We start from the raw sequence: 19,425 nt of genomic DNA on the forward strand, positions 1-19,425 counted from the left end.
CATCTTTGTTGTGGGTGATACCTGAAATGAATCTTGGTGCTCTTGGGTTGGGCAGAGATTTGGAGCCACGCTCAAAGGAGAGGCATTTAATCTGTGTTTGAAGGAAGAAGAACTAGCTTTTAGGCTTCCATACATTTGAAAGTATGTGAGGTTTAATGAGAGCCTTCCTTTATGATGGAAAACTAGGAGGACAAGATGCTTGTGTTTTAGGACCAGAATTACTATTCCCTTTTATTTTAGGTTTTAAGGTATCCTGGTGAGATGAAGTAGAGCAGTAGGGACAGATAACACTGCTTAGGGACGTTGCTGAGGACACTGTTCCTCCTGAAAAATCACTCTACCTCCCTGAGTCAGCAGCTCATTGCTTCCTTTGTCCATGTGTAGTGTGCTTCACATATATGAAGTTAAAAGAAATTACTCACTAACCCAGGGGATAAAAATCCTTAACCAAGCCGGGCGCTGGTGGCTCACGCCTGTAATCCTAGCTACTCAGGAGGCTGAGATCTGAGGATCGCGGTTCAAAGCCAGCCTGGGCAAGAGAGACTGTGAGACTCCTATCTCCAATAAACCACCAGAAAACCCGGAAGTGGCGCTGTAGCTCAAGTGGTAGAGCGCTCGCCTTGAGCTGAGGGACAGCGCCCAAGCCCAGAGTTCAAGCCCCACGACCGACAAAAAAAAAAAAAATCCTTAACCATAGATACAAAAGGTGAAGTAGTCACTTACAGATGTATATTTTGCATACTTTGGTCCTCTGGTCTTCCTGTATGCTGAGATAGGAGGTAGGGAGTCTAGGAGGGACTGTGTTTATCCAAGAATTTTGTAGCCTTTGTTTGATGTAAACACATACCTAGCTTTACCAGCCTGTCTTTTCCATCTATGGTGAGAGTCAACTTCTCACAGGTGCATTTCTCTCACTAGTGTCTCTTGAGAGCCCTGGCATGTAAATCAGTACTTCCAGTGGAACTTCGTAAAGTGAAGAGCTAGCAAAGGAGCCCACAGGCCCATCCTCCAGACTCAGGAGCACTCCAGGTTTTGTGTGTATGAGAAAGAAGCACTGGCAAGGGTAAACAATAATGCTCTCCTTCCTTCTGTTCTCCAGGCCTCTGTTGGGCTGACACCAAGGATATGTGAGGTATAGACTCTTTTGATTGGATCATCTCAAAGTAGGTCTCCTTTGTCTACTCCCCTTAGTGAAATCCCAACCCTCTGGTTCGTGCAGGGCCTCTTCATCAAGGAGGAAGACTGTGTCTCATTGCCCTCCTCCTGTAACATAAAAGTAAGGTAAGAACCTATCAGCTACAGGACTGACATGTTTCTATTTTCACTCAAATTTTAGCATGTGCCATTATCTGCTCTTTGTTCCAGGGCCATGAGAGACTGGAAAAAAGCCACAGAAGGCACATTGTATAGTGTAGAGACTTAAAACTATGAATTCTCCATTTTCTTTTTTTTTTTTTTTTTTTGTCTTTTCTTTTTTGGTACTGGGGATCGAACCCAGGACATTGCACTTGCTAGGCAAACGCTTTGCCACTGAGCTACATCCCAGCCTGAATTCTCCATTTTCTTGTTGGGGCACTTAATGACCTTTTTTAAAAAAAATTTAAGATGTAATTCATCTGTCATAAAATGTACTTACCAAAATGTTGAAGTATGTGGTTTCATTTTTTATAGTGTTTACAAGATTGCATAACCATCACTGTTAACTAATTCCAAAACATTTGATCACCTCCCCCAAACAACTATCTGTCTTTTTTTTTTTTTTTTTGCCGGTTGTAGGGCTGAACTCTGGGCCTGGGCACTGTCCCTCAGCTCTTCAGCTCAAGGCTAGCACTCTACCACTTGAGCCTCAGCCCCACTTCTGGCTTTTTCTGCTTATGTGGTGCGGAGGAATTGAACTCAGGGCCTCATGCATACAAGGCAAGCACTCTACCACTGAGCCACCTTCCCAGCCCCCAACTATCTGTCTTAAAAACTAAATTATTATGAGTGTTTTTAAAAATAAAGGTTTTGAAAAATAAATTTATGAGCTCTGTTTATAAACTATGTGTACATTTGTATTTCTATTAATATGTGTATATGTTCATATGTTAAAGGTTTTACTGCTCTTAAAATCTTGAAACTACTATGTTGAGAGACAATTGAAGTTTCTGTGTTTCCACACAAAGCTAGAAGACAAAATTTCCCTGAGGCCTCCCCCTGCCATTTCTTCCTAATCTTCCTCTCCCATGTCTTTTCCCTCTCCTTTAATTTTTTTTTCCTTCTTATGGTACTAGGGATTGACCCCAGACACTCTGGTTTGCTTGCTAGGCTAGTGCTCTACTGAGCCATATCCCCAACCCATGAGATCAACTTTCTTGTTTTATGGTATATTTTCTTGTTTTAATATGAATGTAACACTTTTTTGTTAGTCATAGGGCTTGAACTCGGGCTGGTCACTGTCCCTAAGCTTCAGCTCAAGGCGAGTGCTCTACCACTTTGAGCCACAGCACCACTTCTGGTTTTCTGGTGGTTAATTGGAGATGAGTCTCACGGACTTTCCTGCCTGGGCTGGCTTTGAACTGCAATCCTCAGATCTCAGCCTCCTGAGTAGCTAGGATTACAGGCGTGAGCAACCAGCATCTAGCTGTAACACTTTTTTTTTTGTCACTAGAGTTTAAATAAGGGCTTCAAGCTTGCTAAGTAAGCACTCTACCCCTTGTGCCACAGCCATAATGTAACCACCCAACCCATAACTGTTTTGTTTCCTTCCCTTTTGTTTTTCTTTTTATTGTTTTGCGCTGATATTAGGGCTTGAACTCAGGGCCTTGAAAAGTTGCTCTATTTTTTTTTTTTTTTTGGTCGTGGGGTCTGAATTCTGGGCCTGGGCGCTGTCCCTCAGCTCTTCAGCTCAAGGCAAGTGCTCCACCACTTGAGCCACAGTGCCATTTCTGGCTTTTTCCACTTATATCAAATCCAGGGCCTCATGCATACAAGGCAAGCACTCTACCACTGAGCCACCTTCCCAGCCCTCCGCCCCTGGTTTTTTTTTTGAGTTTTTTAAGTTGTTGTTGTTGTTTTTGTCAGTCGTGGGGCTTGAACTCTGGGTCTGGGCGCTGTCCCTGTGCTCTTCAGCTCAAGGCGAGCACTCTACTGCTTGAGCCATAGCACTACTACCGACCCCTGGTTTTTTTGTTTTTTTTTTTTTGTCGGTCGTGGGGCTTGAACTCTGGGCCTGGGCGCTGTCCCTCAGCTCTTCAGCTCAAGGCGAGCGCTCTACCACTTGAGCTACAGCGCCACTTCCGGTTTTCTGGTGGTTTATTGGAGATAGGAGTCTCATGGTCTCTCCTGCCCGGGCTGGCTTTGAACCGCGATCCTCAGATCTCAGCCTCCTGAGTAGCTAGGATTACAGGCGTGAGCCACCAGCGCCCGGCTCCCTGGTTTTTTTTTAAGAGAATAAAATGCTTGTAGATTTCTAGAAGATACAACATCTTATTCGCTCACGTCCCAGTGTATAAACAGCTAAGAATTGTCTTTAAGCAGCAGCATGGACTGATGTCTTCTTGCCTGCTCAGCCCATGAGATGGGTTTCACAGGAAAATAGAAGGATCACTTTTGTTTGTTTTTCATTTTTTTTTTTTTGTTGTTGGTCATGGCTTGAACCCAGGGCCTGGAGACTGTCCCTGAGCTGTTTTTTTTTTTTTTGGTCAGTCACTGGGCTTGAGCTCTGGGCTTGGGCGCTGTCCCTGCGCTCTTCAGCTCAAGCCAAGAGCTCTACCGCTTGAGCCACAGCGCCACTTCCAGTTTTCTAGTGGTTTATTGGAGATAAGAGTCTCATGGATATTTCTGCCTGGGCTGGCTTTGAACCGCTATCCTCAGATCTCAGCCTCCTGAGTAGCTAGGATTACAGGCGTGAGCCACCGGTGCTGGCTTCTGAGCTCTTTTTGCTCAAGGCTAGCACTCTACTACTTTGAGCCACAGCAGTACTTCCAGTTTTCTGTGATTAATTGGAAATAATAGTCTCATGAACTTTCCTGCCTGGGCTGGCATTGATCTGCAATCCTCAGATCTCAGCCTTCTGAGTAACTAGGATTACAGGCGTGAGCCACCAGCACCTGGCTTGATTTTTATTCTTAGCTGTTTTTGTTTTGTTTATCTTTTTTGGTACTAGGGTTCAGACCCAGGATGTTGCACTTACTAGGGCAGTGCTTTGCCACTGAGCTACATCTGAGCTCAAGAATCACTTTTTTTTTTTTTTTTTGGGTCCGGTCGTGGGGCCTGAACTCTGGGCCTGGGCGCTGTCCCTCAGCTCTTCAGCCCAAGGCTAGCGCTCTACCGCTTGAGCCACAGCGCCAACTTCCGGCTTTTTCTTTTTGCTTATGTGGTGCTGAGGAATCAAACCCAGGGCCTCAGGCATGCAAGGCAAGCGCTCTACCACTGAGCCACCTCAAGGGAAGTTTCCACAGACCCTGTGCCATGGAAGCCTGATTAGGGCACAGCCTGTAGGCAGAATACCCTAAAAAATGCAGAAATGGTTTTTTTGAGAGTTAATCTCTCACATTATAAAGCTGTAATATGAAGTGTATAGTATCTCACATCTCTGACATTATAAAGATGTACTATGAGGGTAGCTGGTGCTTAAATGCTTCCTGTACGCATACAGAAGATACTCAAGGAGGAGCCTGGCTTGCTTAAGGTCTTAGGTTGTCAGAGGTACAGAGGGAGCAGGAACATTGGATCTCCTGATTTTTTATTTATTTATTTTTAGTCAGTCATGGGGCTTGAACTTAGGTTCTGGGCACTATCCCTGATCTTCTTTTGCTCAAGGCTAGGGTTCTACCACTTTGAGCCATGGCTCAACTTCTGGTTTTCTGGTAGTTAATTGGACATAAGAGCCTCACAGATTTACCTGCCTTGGCTGGCTTTGAATGGTAATCATCAGCTCTCAGCCTTCTGAGTAACTAGGATTACAGGCATGAGCCACCAGTGTCCAGCTCCTTATTCTTTTTTTTTTGTCATGGGGCTTGAACTCTGGGCTTGGGTGCTATCCCTGTGCTCTTTAGCTCAAGGTGAGCACTCTACTGCTTGAGCCATAGCACCACTTCTGGTTTTCAAGTGGTTTATTGGAGATAAGAGTCTCATGGCCTTTCTTGCCTGGGCTGGCTTTGAACTGTGATCCTCACATCTCAGCCTCCTAAGTAGCTAGGATTATAGGTGTGAGACACCAGCGCTTGGCTCAGCTCCTGATTCTTATCGTAGTACTTTTCCTCTTTTTTAAAAAATCTAATTGTGGTGCCTTTATCTCCTTGTCCCTAGTTTCCTGGAAATCTATAATGAACGGGTACGAGATCTGTTGAAGCAATCAGATAAAAAAAAGTCCTATACCCTTCGAGTCAGGGAACACCCAGAAAGGGGTCCCTATGTACAAGGTAAGTTACTGTGGTCCTAGATAACTGAGGCTCAGCTGAGGTTTTGGAAGCTCTCCTAAATGTTCAATGTTAATTCACTCAACATGTGTGTACTGAATGTTTATGTGGCCCAGCTACCATTCTGGACACTGAGTACATGATGGAAAATAGAAAAGATGTGGTCTTACTCTCATAGGCAAGCTTTAAAAAGGTTAATAAGATAAATAGATGTAATGATGCAGGAGAAAAATAACTGGAAACTTGCTTCCCTGAGAGGTAATACTGAAGCTGAGACCTAGAGGGAGCATGGGATCCATTCCCGAGAATGGTCTAGCGAGGGGAGGAGAGTGCCGTTAACTAAAGTCCTGATTGGATATGTACTATGTACTACATAGTTGTTGTGTACAATATTTGCATGTCCCAAGTATGCTACTTGTAGTATTGAAGTCTACAGTGCTGTCAATTTTTTCTGTTTTAATAAATGCTAAAGTAGGCAATTTAAAAATTCCTACAATGATTATGGATATCTTGTTCTCATTTCTGTCCATTTTATTTTTTCTATTTTATATGAATATAAAATTAGAATTGTTAAATGTCTTCCTGATATATTGAGTCCCTCCTTCATTTTGGTATTGGTGGGGGGTCAAACCCACTGTTTAACCTACTTTGTTAACCCCCCCCAGTAACTGTTTAACCTACTTTGTTAAATCTTGTTTTATTTTTTGTTTGGTCATGAGGCTTGAACTCTGGGCTTGGGCACTATCCCTGTGCTCTTCAGCTCAAGGTGAGTGCTCTACTGCTTGAGCCACAGCACCACTTCCGGTTTTCTGGTGGTTATTGGAGATAAGAGTCTCAGGGAAAGCTGGCCGCTGGTGGCTCACGCCTGTCATCCTAGCTACTCAGGAGGCTGAGATCTGAGGATCACGGTTCAAAGCCAGCCCAGGCAGGAAAATCCGTGAGACTCTTACCTCCAGTAAACCACTAGAAAACCGGAAGTGGCGGTGCAGCTCAAGTGGTAGAGTGCTTGCCTTGAGCTGAAGAGCACAGGGATAGCGCCCAAGCCCAGAGTTCAAGCCCCACGACTGAAAAAACAAAAACAAAACAAACAAAAAAAGAGTCTCAGGGACTTTTCTGCCTGGGCTGGCTTTGAACCATGATCCTCAGATCTCAGCCTCCTGTGTAGCTAGGATTACAGGTGTGAGCCACTGGCACCCAGCTAAATCTTTTTGTTGTTGTTGTTGTTGTTGTTTTGGTCCGATTGTGGGGCCTGAACTCTGGGCCTGGGCCCTGTCCCTCAGCTCTTCAGCTCAAGGCTAGCGCTCTACCACTTGAGCCACAGCGCCACTTCCGGCTTTTTTCTTTTTGCTTATGTGGTGCTGAGGAATCAAACCCAAGGCCTCATGCATGCAAGGCAAGTACACTACCACTGAGCCACCTTCCCAGCCCCCTAAATCTTATTTTACTTGCATTTGACAATAGATCCTTGAAGTTATTTTGTTTCTGAATCTCTAATACTGGATAAGGATTCTGAGACACAATTGTGAAGGCCTTTTGTGACTTGGTCAGTACCAAACATAAAGATTTCCTTACATGCCCTTCAGTGCCTCTTTTCCTGTCCAAAGCCTTCCCATTCTACAGTGGTTCAATTCAATGCTTGCGGTCTGTGAAACCCACCTGTGCCACTGCTATGCTTGTCTCTGCTGTATTTTATCTCTTACTTCTGTAGCTCTTGGCTATACTGTCTTGGATAGATAGCATAGCTTCTCATAATTGGGGGCTGTCGGGATGATGTACTTGCATCTTGCATGTTGTATATGTCAAATTGAGTGCCACCTTGTGGGCAGAATAGCACCTGCCTATCATGAATTTTATAGGGAACAAATGAGGTACGGTTTGAGCATTTCTTTTCTTTTCTTTTTTTCTTTCTTTCTTTTTTTTTTTTTGCCAGTCGTGGGTCTTGAACTTAGGGCCTGGGCACTCTCCCTGTGCTTCTTTTGCTCAAAGCTAGCACTCTACCTTGAGCCACAGCTCCATTTCCAGCTTTTTCTGTGTATGTGGTACTGAGGAATTGAACCCAGGGCTACATCCATGCTAGGAAAGCTCTCTACCACTAAGCTACTTTTCCAGCCCCTTGAGGATTTCTTATAGCACATGTGGCACAGTGGTGAGGATCTGTGTGAATTTTACATCATAATCTTTGTGAAAACAGAAATAGGTTTCTACACTCCATCACAGTACCTGACTGGGTTTCTAATATTTACTGATTTATTATATAAATGAGCTCTACCAAGTTTCCTCATTTCTCATTTATCAGTGACATGAAACATGAATGATAAAGCTAAATACCTACAGGAAAAGATTAAATGTGACTGAAATTTTTATTCGATTTCTTTCCTCATCTTGGTAAATCTGACAGGTTTATCTGAACATGTTGTTACCAACTATCAGCAAGTCATTCAGCTCCTGGAGGAGGGGATAGCAAACAGGTTTGTTAGTTCCTGTCATTCTTTCAGCCCCACTCTTGTATATTGGGCTCAATTTTCCCTTTGGTGTGTATGACTGCACTTATAATTGTCTTTGTTGGCAGCTCCCTACAATCCATATCTTGGGGGTCCTTCTAGAACAGTTGTACACCTCGGGTAAGGGACAGAATCTCAAACTTAGTGCTTTTTATCACAACAAACACTGTGGTATTTGTTTTGGACATAATAACAGTAGGTAGTAAGCCTGTGACTCTGTCTTTTAAAATAGGCAGCTTTGATACTTTGATCCAAGAAGAGATCTTTTTTTTTTTTTTTTTTGTCAGTCATGGGGCTTGAACTCTGGGCTTGGGCACTGTCCTTGTGTTCTTCAGCTCAAGGGGAATGCTCTATCACTTGAGCCACAGAGCCATTTCTGGTTCTTCTAGTGGTTTATTAGAGATGAGAGTCTCATGGTCTCTCCTGCCCGGGCTGGCTTTGAACTGTGATTCTCAGATCTCAGCCTCCTGAGTAGCTAGGATTACAGGCATGAGCCACCAGCACTCAGCTCCAAGAAGAGATTTTTGCACACATTGTTTTCCCTCAATAAAGATGAAGGTAGCACATGTTTCAGAAAACAATGTTCTTCTTTTGCATATTAGTGATATTATCCCTAAAGCAGTCCTCTGTGAATAACTGAATGCTGCAAACCCCTCTAAAAGCTATTGTACCCTCCTGTGAGAGCATTCCATATTTTCAGTTAGTAGTAAAAATCTAGAATACTATTTTTTTTTGTTGTTGGTGGTGGTGGTTGTGGGTCTTGAACTCTGGGCCTGGGCGCTGTCCCTTAGTTCTTCAGCTCAAGGCTAGTGCTCTACCACTTGAGCCACAGCGCCACTTCCGGTTTTCTGGTGGTTAATTGGGAGACAAGAGTCTCACGGACTTTCTTGCCGGAACTGTCTTTGAACCGTGATCCTCAGATCTCAGCCTCCTGAGTAGCTAGGATTACAGGTGTGCCACCAGTGCCCGGCTCTAGAATATTATTATTAGTAAATGCCTTGGGTAAAAAGCTTCTTATTTTCTTGGAAGAAGAATAAGTATTGAATCTTCTATTTATCCTGTTAATAGCAGGATTTTAATTTTAACTGAGAACAAAAGGAAAAATTTAACATTCTACTCTTAGGGTTTCATAAAACTCCCCCAAAGGAGCCTGCGTCTTGTCTGCAGGTACCCTGAGCTCCTTGATGGGGAATTCCCTCCTGAATTATGAAACCAGCCTCTAGTTTTTGACCAGTTTCTCCTCTTCTCCAATTCCCAAGTTAATGAGATAGTCTGGGATAGTTTGAGATCAAAGTATAATTGACTTAGATTTAGATAAAAGGAAGATTACTGGATTTTAGGAGGATTTCTAAGAGAGATTATACACTCTGGTTTAACTAATTGTCTCATTTTAAAAATAAAAATATTTTAATGTAAAAATTTTATATATGTACACTATACATTATATATTATATTTATAACTATGTATTATGTTGTATATTGTATATTATATACATTTATGTGTATAGTTACATATGTGTATATACACACATGGTCATGGGACTTGAACTCAGGGTCTGGGTGTGTCTTTGAGCTTTTTTACTCAAGGTTAGTACTCTACCACTGGAGCCACAGCTGCATTTTCAGCTTTTTTGGTGATAAATTGGAGAAGAGTCTGACAGACTCTAACCATGACCCTCAGATCTCAGCCTTCTGAGTAGTTAGGATTCAGGCATGAGCCACTAGTACCTGGCTTTAGTATGGATATTTTATGATTCTTATCGGTGACATGCTTGTAATCCTAGTTACTCAGATGGCTGAGATCTGAGCATTGCAGTTCAAAGCCATTCCTAATAATTCTTGTATTCTCCATGGATCCCTCAGGCTCTTCCAGCTATGAGCGACCCTTGTTCTGTCTTCCTTATATTCACAGAATCACAGCAGCCACCCATGTTCATGAGGCCAGCAGCAGATCCCATGCCATCTTTACTATTCACTACACTCAGGTTGGTTACTCCTCATATTTGATGAAGTTCCTTCCTTTTGTCCCTTCTCACTCCCTTGATTTCTATCCTCTTTGCCTTTCCTCCTGCTCTTCCACTCACAGTTCTCTGAAATGACCTAGTAATACAAAGGAATGTTTATAGTCTATGAAGCTATAACTTGAGATAGGATAGTGGCATTTCACAGATTCATCAAATATCTTCTACTTATTTAACATTCGGTACACTTTCACATATACTTGGTCAGAACAGGTTCATTTAAAATCAACATCAAGGTGGAAATGAAAATAAACATAAAAATGTAAAAGTAGACAATTGACTTCCACTGGATGGAATGTAGAGACTGACAACTCTTATCCTCAGAAAGCAAACTTGAAGCTGAATAATACTATTGCCATATTACAAAAATAGACTAAATGCATGTACTAAGCTGAAAATACATATTTAAGAAAACTACTGAGTTTCAGATAAAATGAACACAAATTCATGGTGTTCCTTCTTTTGACTACTCCCGTCCTCTGTCCAGTACTGTTAGATGGGCAGTTCACTGATGGGAGAGAAAGCTGTGGAAATCAATTTTGCTGTTGCTTCTGCCAGAGGTGTTCACCTGAATGTGCAAAATGGGCAAAAATGGTGGTCTCTGAGGAGCAAAGGAAGCTCAGGGACAGTGCCCAGGCCCTGAGTTCAAGCCCCAGGACTGGCCAAAAAACAACAACAACAAAACAAGCTGTGAGCCAGGCACCAGTGGTGTATGCCTACAATCCTAGTTACTCAGGAGGCTGAGATCTGAGCATCACAGTTCAAAGAAAGACCATTAACCAACAGAAATCCGGAAGTGAATCTTTGGCTCAAAGTGGTAGAGCACTAGCGTTGAGCACAAAAGCTCAGAGGCAGCGTCCAGGGCCTGAGTTCAAGCCTGATGACTGACAAAAATAACACAAAAACAACAGCAAAAAAGAGCTGTGCATATTTGGGAGACATGCCTCAGTATAAATATATCTCAAAATAATTATTCTCAATAAAAGGAACCAAATGTATGATTCTATTTATAGGAAATATCTCAAAATGACAGATTACATAGAAAACAAATGGTGCTCAGAGCTGGGGATAGATGCAGAGACTGACTACAAACAGATCCAAAGGAATTTTTTGGGTTATTGGTAATGACCTAAAATTACTTTGATGGACACATAAATTTAAAATTTTATAAAACAAAATAACCCACATTGACTTAAAGGAGAGAAAAAGAAAAGTAGTTTCGCTGCAGGGCAGGCGGGGGTTGGGGGAGAGTAGGGGCAGATAAATGTGCAGTGCACAGTCTACTCTAACAGGTTAACATGCTGTAACTCAACCAGGAGGATGAAGCCCACCTGCAGGGACTCTCACTGATGAGAATCAGACTTCTGAAACGGAGAACTGATAAATTATACTAAAATTCCAGTAGTTCCTGAAAACTACACTCAGAGGACTTAAGGAGATTTGTCCTGCTCACTCTTCCAGCTTTGGTAGTGCCTTTATTAAGGAATGGCCCAGGCTTGCTATTTATATCTGTCATATACCTAGAGTTCATCTGCTTCATAGCAACTAGAATATCTAGAGTAAGTTGGATAAAAATCTAGAATATCACCTTGGTTTGGAGAATATCTACAGGGAACATTGCAAACCATTCCAAGTGACAACTTTGACTGTGTTTTCTCCCTTAGGCAATCCTAGACAATAACTGCCCCTCTGAGATGGCTAGCAAGATCAACCTTGTGGACCTGGCAGGCAGGTAATTAGTGTTCCAAAGCCCAGGGGAGTGGGGTTACTCTTTCCTGGGATCTTGTTCTTGTCCACTTTACATGGAATAAGCTTGGTCCAGTCTTGGTCACATACCAATCATCCCGAGAAAATTATAAAAGAAATAACTTATTGAATGCTTGGTGGAAATTATGTGTGTCAGTGGCAAAAAAATATTTCAGTACATGGGGGGGGGGCTGGTCTCAATCTTAGCTGCCCATTGGAAACCTTTTAAAATTCCAGTGCCTTTATCTTGAATCAAATATATCATATTTTTAGTGTGGGTGAGAGGAATGTAGACATCATTAAAGCTGCTCAGGTGATTGATTCCAATGTATGGCTATGATAGAAAACAGCTGCTCTAAGTGGAGAGTTATTGGATTTCATATTAATTTTATGCAGCATTATTCACCACTTAAAAAAACTTTTAAAGATACTACCTTTTTTTTTTTTGTGCCTACACTAGGGCTTGAATTTGGGCTTGAATGCTAGCTCATCTTTTTTATTCACAGCTGGTGCTTTACCACTTAAGCCATGCCTCCAGTTCCAGATATTTGCCAAACTGGAGAAGAGTCTCATAGATTTGTCTGCTTGGGCTGGCTTTTAACCTTGATGGTCAGAAGCTAGGATTAGAGGCATGAGCCACCAGTACCCGGCTAGGTACTGCCTTTATTTATCTAAAGAAAACATTGCCAAGTATGGTGGTACATACTTGTAATCCCAGCACTCACAAGGCTGAAACAAGAGGATACCAAGTTTGAGGCCAACCTGTGCAACATTATGAGTTTGAGGAGAGCTCAGCAACATATGAGACCTTGTTTCAAAAGAAAAAAGCACCAGGCATGATGGCTCATGCCTGCAATCCTAGGTACTTAGGAGTCTGAGATAGGCTCAAAGTTTGAGGCCAGCCCAAGCAAAAAGTTAGTAAGACTTTAAAGACAAGCTGGGCACATACCTATGGCCTACCTACTGTGAAGGCTAAAGTAGGATTGTGAACCAAAGCTAGCCTGAGCAAAAGCACAAGAACATATCTAAAACATGAACTAAATAGCAAAAGGATTGGGGGTGTGGTTCAAGTGGTAGAGTGCCAACAGTAAGCAAAAAGCTGAATGAGAATGTGAGGCCCTGAGTAAAATTCCTACTACTGGCACAAACGAAAGGTGTTTGAGACAATTTACAATTAATGATACAGATGCCAAAAAAGCGTTAAAATGTGAATTTAAAACAGTAAAGATAGAGAGGAAGAAACTATATTTAAAGCTACATTAATAACACTACTGGACATGTTCATACAGATAGTTTAGATTTTCTGACAGCCAAAATAGAAGCAAATGTAATGGATTATTTTCAGGATATATATCCTGAAAAGTGGGAGGTTGGTTTACTAGAGGATGGCATTTATTTACAAAAGGAATTCTGTAGGTCTTTTATAGCATGCTATATATACAACATGACGGATAGAGTCTTTTCAACATTATAAAGCGGGTGTCTTGTTTTTTGTTCTCATTGTGTGTTTTAGCGAAAGAGCAGATCCCAATTACTGTAAGGACCGGATGACTGAAGGAGCCAATATCAACAAGTCTCTTGTGACTCTGGGAATTGTCATCTCCACCTTAGGTATCTGCAGATGAACCAGATGATTGGAGTGGGAGAAAGGCTTTGGAAAATACTCAGAATAGAGTGGATGCTTACACGATGCTTTTTGATAAGGTTATGTTCTGGTTTGGGGGCATAAAACTTTGATATTTATTTATCTGTGGTTTTAGAGCATGATGTAACCATCATCCAGCGTTCTCATTACAAACAGGGAGGAAACTAAAAAATTATGCTACTCAAACAATTCATCCCATGTGTTCAAAACATCCTGTCAAATGCACAGAAGGATCAGCAGTAGGATACTTAGGGCATTTACTTCATAATTTCTTCTGCTGCTTTTATTCATTTGTTAAGCCCAGAACTCCCAGATGTTCAGCAACTGCCGGATCCTCAGTAGTACAGCCAGCAATGGTGGTGACTGTGGCATCCCTCGCTCTTCTTCTGGGACCAGCAGTCGGGGGGCGCCTTCCCAGAGATGGTCTTACATCCCATACCGGGATTCTGTGTTGACCTGGCTACTGAAGGACAGCCTTGGAGGCAACTCCAAAACCATCATGGTTGCCAGTAAGTGTGTGTGGGGGTGGGGTCGGTGGGGCTGGAGCTGCATCCATGCTGGGGCTTAGTACTGTGCCTTAGGCAAAGCCCTGGCCACCTGAGCTCTTCCTTTTCCCAAGGGTCTCTTTACTGCATGCACAGCAAGCCAGTGGAAGGGTTGGAAAAGCTTGGTGTGATTTTTAAAACCTTCTTCTCTGCCTCAGCTGTGTCTCCTGCACATACTAGCTACAATGAGACCATAAGCACGCTGAGATATGCATCCAATGCTAAAAGCATCATCAACAAGCCACGGGTAAATGAGGTGAGAGGCAGTCATGGTTTGGTACAGTTTACACAAAGTTCTCTCTCTCCTTTCTATCTCTCTTCTCTCTCCCACCTCCCCTCTCCCCCTTTCTCTCTTTCCCTCTCCACCTTCCTCTACTCTCCTCTCCCCTCTCCCTCCCCCTCTCCTTTCTTTCTCCCCACTCTCCTCTCTTTCACTCTCCCTCCTCCTCTCTCCCCTCTTTTTGCTCTCTTTTGCCTTCCTTCTCTCCCCTCTCTTCTCTCTCTCCCTCTTTTCTTTTCCCTCTCTCTCTTCTTTCTCCTTTCTCTTTTTCTCTCCCCTTTCCCCCTTCCCCTCTCCCCCCCCCCCCCCTCATTGATTTCTTTTTTCCCCCTTTGGTCAGTTGTGGGGCTTGAAACCAGGGCCTGGGTGCTGTCCCTGAGCTTTTGCCCTCAAGGCTAGTGCTCTACCACTTTCAACAACAGGGCCACTTCGGTTTTCTGGGGATTAATTGGAGATAAGAGTTTCACAGACTTTCCTGCCCAGGCTGGCTTTGAACTGTGATCCTCAGATCTCAGCCTCCTGAGTAGCTAGAGTTATAGGCATGAGCTAGCAGCACCTAGCTAATGCCTGAGTTATTTATTTAAGGCCATTCCTCTTTTTTTTTTTGTCAGTCGTGGGGCTTGAACTCTGGGCCTGGGTGCTGTCCCTCAGCTCTTCAGCTCAAGGCGAGCGCTCTACCACTTGAGCTACAGCGCCACTTCCGGTTTTCTGGAGGTTTATTGGAGATAGGAGTCTCACGGTCTCTCCTGCCCGGGCTGGCTTTGAACCGCAATCCTCAGATCTCAGCCTCCTGAGTAGCTAGGATTACAGGCGTGAGCCACCAGCGCCCGGCAAGGCCATTCCTCTTAAGACCGCTGGTATATTGTTGTCATTCAAAACAAGGTCATTTAAAAATGTATTTGTTAGGCCAGGTGCAGCTGGCCTTGTAATCCTAGCTACTCAGGAGGCTGATATCTGAGGATCACTGTTCAAAGCCAGCCCAGGAAGGCAAGGGCAGGTAAGTCCATGAGACTCTTATCGGCAATAAACCACTCAGAAAACTAGAAGTGGCACTATGGCTCCAATGGTAGAGCACTAACCTTGAGCTGAAGAGCTGAGGGACAATGCCCAGCCCCAGAGTTCAAGCCCCACAACTGACCAAAAAAAAAAAGTATTTTTTTTACTGCTTTATTGTTTTATTTCCCAGCTTTTATCTCCTAGCTAACTAAGAAGCATAAATATGAATATCTGTTGTTCTAGAAGGTACTATATTTAGCTTCTCCAAAGCTAATTGCATATAGAATTTATAGCTGTTTGGGGCCTTGTTATCAGCCAGTGGTGACTGAATTCTCTGTTTCAGGATGCAAATGTGAAGCTCATCAGAGAACTCAAGGAAGAGATCAAGAGACTGAAAGCCATGCTGTTGAGCTTTGAGCTGGTATACAGACAACAGGAATTCTGCCATATTTAAATGAGTCTCTTTCTTCAGCAACTACATAGTATAGTATCTGGAGCCTGCTACATGCCATATTTTTAGCTGATACTTGTAGCACAAAGACAGGAGGAGGATGCCTTGGGAGTCTTCTGTGGAGCTTCAGATGGGCTGGTCATCCCCTCCCTGTGTCCTCTCTTGTCCAGAAGGCCTTGCCTCAATGGCCCTTGCCCTCTGTGGCAAACATAGGAAATGAGGTTCTAAAGGGATTTTGCTTTTAGTTCTTTTTTGTACAAATATGAAGCCTAATACTCAGGTTCCTCATTTACTTCTGATTTTGATGGTGAAATCTTCCTTCACAAGTATAAGGGTGACGGGCTGGGAAGGTGGCTCAGTGGTAGAGCGCTTGCCTTGCATGCATGAGGCTCTGGGTTCGATTCCCCAGCACCACATAAGCCAAAAGGAAAAAAGTCGGAAGTGGCGCTGTGGCTCAATTGGTAGAGAGCTAGCCTTGAGCTGAAGAGCTGAGGGACAGCGCCCAGGCCCAGATTTCAGGCCCCACGACCAGACCCAAAAAACAAAAAACCAAAAAAACCTCCACAAGTATAAGGGTGGGAATCTACCTGCAGTTCACACCAAGAAAACATCAAAGCACATCTCTCTCTTTGTGCAGAGGAACATCATTTCTTTGAACAATGAAAAGGATGAAAATCTGAAGGAACTAGTTCTCCAAAATGAATTGCAGGTGAGTGTGTTGAGTAGAACCAGTTATGCTTTACATCACCCTGGAAACAGTTTTGGTTTCCCTTTATATTCCCTGGACTAGAACTGCAGAAAGGGGATATATATGAGTTTAAAGACCAGAGCCAGGTACCAGAGGCTCACACTTGTAATCCTAGCTACTCAGAAGGCTGAGATCTGAGGATAATGGTTCAAAGCTAGCCAGAGCAGTTAAAGTCTGTGAGACTCATCTCCAATTAACCGCCCCCACTCCTGAAAACCAGAAGTAGTGTTGTGACTCAAAGTAGTAGAGCACAAGCCTTGAACAAAACAGCTCAAGGACAGTGTCCAGGCCCTTAGTTCAAACCCCACAACTAACAACAACAAAAAAGAGTCTCATGGGGCTGGGAAGGTGGCTCAGTGGTAGAGTGGTTGCCTTATATGCATGAGGCCCTGGATTCCATTCCTCAGCACCACATAAGCAGAAAAAGCCAAAAGTGGCGCTATGGCTCAAGTGGTAGAGTGCTAGCCTTGAGCTGAAGAGGTGAGGGACGGCGCCCAGGCCCAGAGTTCAGGCCCCACGACCGACCAAAAAAAAAAGAAAAAGAAAAAAGACTCTCTTGGACTTTCCTGCCTGCTGCCTTTGAACTGTGATCCCCAGATTTCAACCTCCTGAGTAACTAGTATTATAACTGTGAGCCACCAGCACCCAGCTGTTTCTTTTTTCTTGTCAGTCGTGGGGCTTGAACTCTGGGCTTGGGTGCTGTCTTTGCGCTCTTCAGCTCAAGGCGAGCTCTCTACTGCTTGAGCCACAGTACCACTTCCAGTTTTCTAGCGGTTTATTGGAGATAAGAGTCTCACGAACTTTCCTGCCCAGTCTGAATTGAACCGAGATCCTCAGATCTCAGCCTCCTGAGTAGCTAGGATTACAGGCGTGAGCCACCCAGCTCTTTCTATTGGCTTTGAGAATTCGACTCAACAACTACAGCATTTAAATAACTTATAAACTGGGGCTTGGAATGTGGCTCAGTAGTCAACTGTTTGCCTAGCATGCATGAAACCCTGAGTTTGACTCCTCAGTATCACATACACAGCAAAAGCCAGAAGTGGTGCTCTGGCTCATGTGGTAAGGTGCTAGCCTTGAGCAAAAGAAGCTGGAGGACAGTGCCCAGGCTCTGAGTTCAAGACCCAGGAATGGTAAAAACAAAAAACAAAAAACAAAAACTATAACTGAAGGCATTACATGTTTGGAAAGAAGGATCAGATGATAAAAGCAATCCCAAATGTGGATCACAACAAAATAAGATCGGGAAGAGGGAAATTATAAACACAATAATGTCAATTAATTTTTTAAAATAATGTAAAGAATTTCAGGTTAGAGTTTCATCACTGGACCATAACACATTTTCTTTTTTTTTTTTTTTTTCAATTTAGAAAAACAGTGTATACCTATTGCAGAAAAAAATTAAAATGACCTTTATTGAGGGAACTTCTGTTTATATAAGAAACATTTACTGAAGAAAGCTCACAAAACAGAGATCTTGCTCGTAGCTGGATAAGGTACCACAACCTCTGTGAGGCTCCAGATGTAACCGTAGGATCATGAGATCTTGAGAAAGCAGTACCCTGGGGATACAGGTCAGCATGACCTCTAAAGTTCAGTCTGCTCTACGCCCTGGGTGTCTGAGGTCAGCTCTCATTCATCTGCAGATGGACAAGCTAATTAAGGAGTGGACTCAGAAGTGGGATGACTGGCAAACCCTCATGGAACATTACAGTGTGGACATCAGCAAGAAGAGGGCCGGGGTGCTCATTGATTCCAGCCTGCCACACCTGTTGGCCTTGGAGGATGATGTGCTCAGTACCGGCGTGGTGCTCTATCACCTGAAGGTGAGGGCGCTGTCGCACCGCTTTCCTTCCCAAGCCACTGCTCCAGAGTGCAGGAGGGAAAATGTGAAAATGGAGGAGAAAGCTATAAATCAGCAATGATGTTTTTAAGTTGCTACTGTTGTTTTTCTAATATTTGCTTTTCTTCTCTGTGTCTTAATTTCCTCATTTTAAAGTAATAATGATGTTTCTTTTCTGGTTGTCTGAAGTGTAAGAGTACAGTCTTAGAGAGTGAAATCCTGACCACAAAATTACCATCCGCATAAGCAAGTCACCTTGGTGCATACCCATAGTCCCAGCTGATGGAGAGACTGAGGCAAGAGGATCACTTGTGCCCAGGAGTTTGAGGCCAGTCAGCATAACATAGCAAGACCCTGTTTCAGAAAAATAATACCATAAGCACTCCTAAACTATAAATGCAAGTTGCTCAATGATATTGGGATTCAAAAGACTAATTAGTTTTCTTCTCATGTTTTCCCATGTTAGCCCCCACATCAATAAAAACTGCATCTCCATCTAGGTGCCAGTGAGTTATGCCTGTAATCCTAGCTACTCAGGAAGCTGAGATCCTGAGGATTGCAATTCAGAGCCAGCCCATGTAGGAAAGTCTGAGATTCTTATCTCCAGCCAACCTCTGAAAAGTGGAGTTATGGCTTAACTGGTAGAGTGCTAGCATTGAGAAAAACAACAGCAAAACAAAACAAAACCAAAGAACAGAGCCCAGGTCCAGAATTCAAGCCTAGGGCTGGCACAAAAACCAAAAACCCTGCACCTCCCAGTTCTCCATCACTACATTCTACTGTAAAAGAAGGGAGAAAGTAGATAAAAGGAAGCTGCAAGCATGAGGGAGGGTTCAAAGAACTGAAGTGAGGATGTAAGGACAGAAGTATGTGTAGAAGAAAATAGAATAGTTAAGGCTCTCTGAACAAAACCAGTTTGCCTGGCTTTCATCACCTAGGAGCTAGGTCGTTGGTTTTTGTTGTTGGTTTGTTTTGAGAGAGTCTCACTATATAGCTCAGGCTGGTCTTGAACTAAAGATCTTCCTGCCTCTATCTCCCAAATTTTAGGATTACACGTGTGTACCTTTATACATTTTAAGAATTAGTAATCCATGGTAGATACATGCCCTGTCATCACCAAATATGTCCTTTTGTTAGAGGACAGTTCTGGTGGGCTTGGCCAGCGTCCCAGTGCTCACTGAGAACTCAATTGTCATAATTGCCCCCAGATGACATTTAAAAAAAACAAAGAGGGCATCAGTGGGGGA

At 43.3% G+C, this 19,425-nt stretch overlaps 1 protein-coding gene across 1 annotated transcript in view; it reads left to right on the forward strand.

Annotated features, from left to right (window-relative positions):
- Stard9 (StAR related lipid transfer domain containing 9) overlaps nt 1-19,425 on the forward strand; it is an 83,703-nt gene that overhangs the window by 30,538 nt on the left and 33,740 nt on the right. The window contains exons 5-16 of the mRNA XM_042687593.1: nt 1,100-1,132; nt 1,220-1,281; nt 5,293-5,405; nt 7,801-7,870; nt 9,816-9,888; nt 11,589-11,656; nt 13,184-13,281; nt 13,615-13,824; nt 14,019-14,116; nt 15,480-15,557; nt 16,225-16,296; nt 17,982-18,161. Coding sequence (XP_042543527.1) covers nt 1,100-1,132; nt 1,220-1,281; nt 5,293-5,405; nt 7,801-7,870; nt 9,816-9,888; nt 11,589-11,656; nt 13,184-13,281; nt 13,615-13,824; nt 14,019-14,116; nt 15,480-15,557; nt 16,225-16,296; nt 17,982-18,161 — 1,155 coding nt within the window. The remainder of the gene's footprint in view (nt 1-1,099; nt 1,133-1,219; nt 1,282-5,292; nt 5,406-7,800; nt 7,871-9,815; nt 9,889-11,588; nt 11,657-13,183; nt 13,282-13,614; nt 13,825-14,018; nt 14,117-15,479; nt 15,558-16,224; nt 16,297-17,981; nt 18,162-19,425) is intronic.

This window comes from Dipodomys spectabilis, unplaced genomic scaffold, assembly GCF_019054845.1.
Source record: "Dipodomys spectabilis isolate Male_0828 unplaced genomic scaffold, ASM1905484v1 ptg000108l, whole genome shotgun sequence".
Classification (NCBI taxonomy): domain Eukaryota; kingdom Metazoa; phylum Chordata; class Mammalia; order Rodentia; family Heteromyidae; genus Dipodomys; species Dipodomys spectabilis.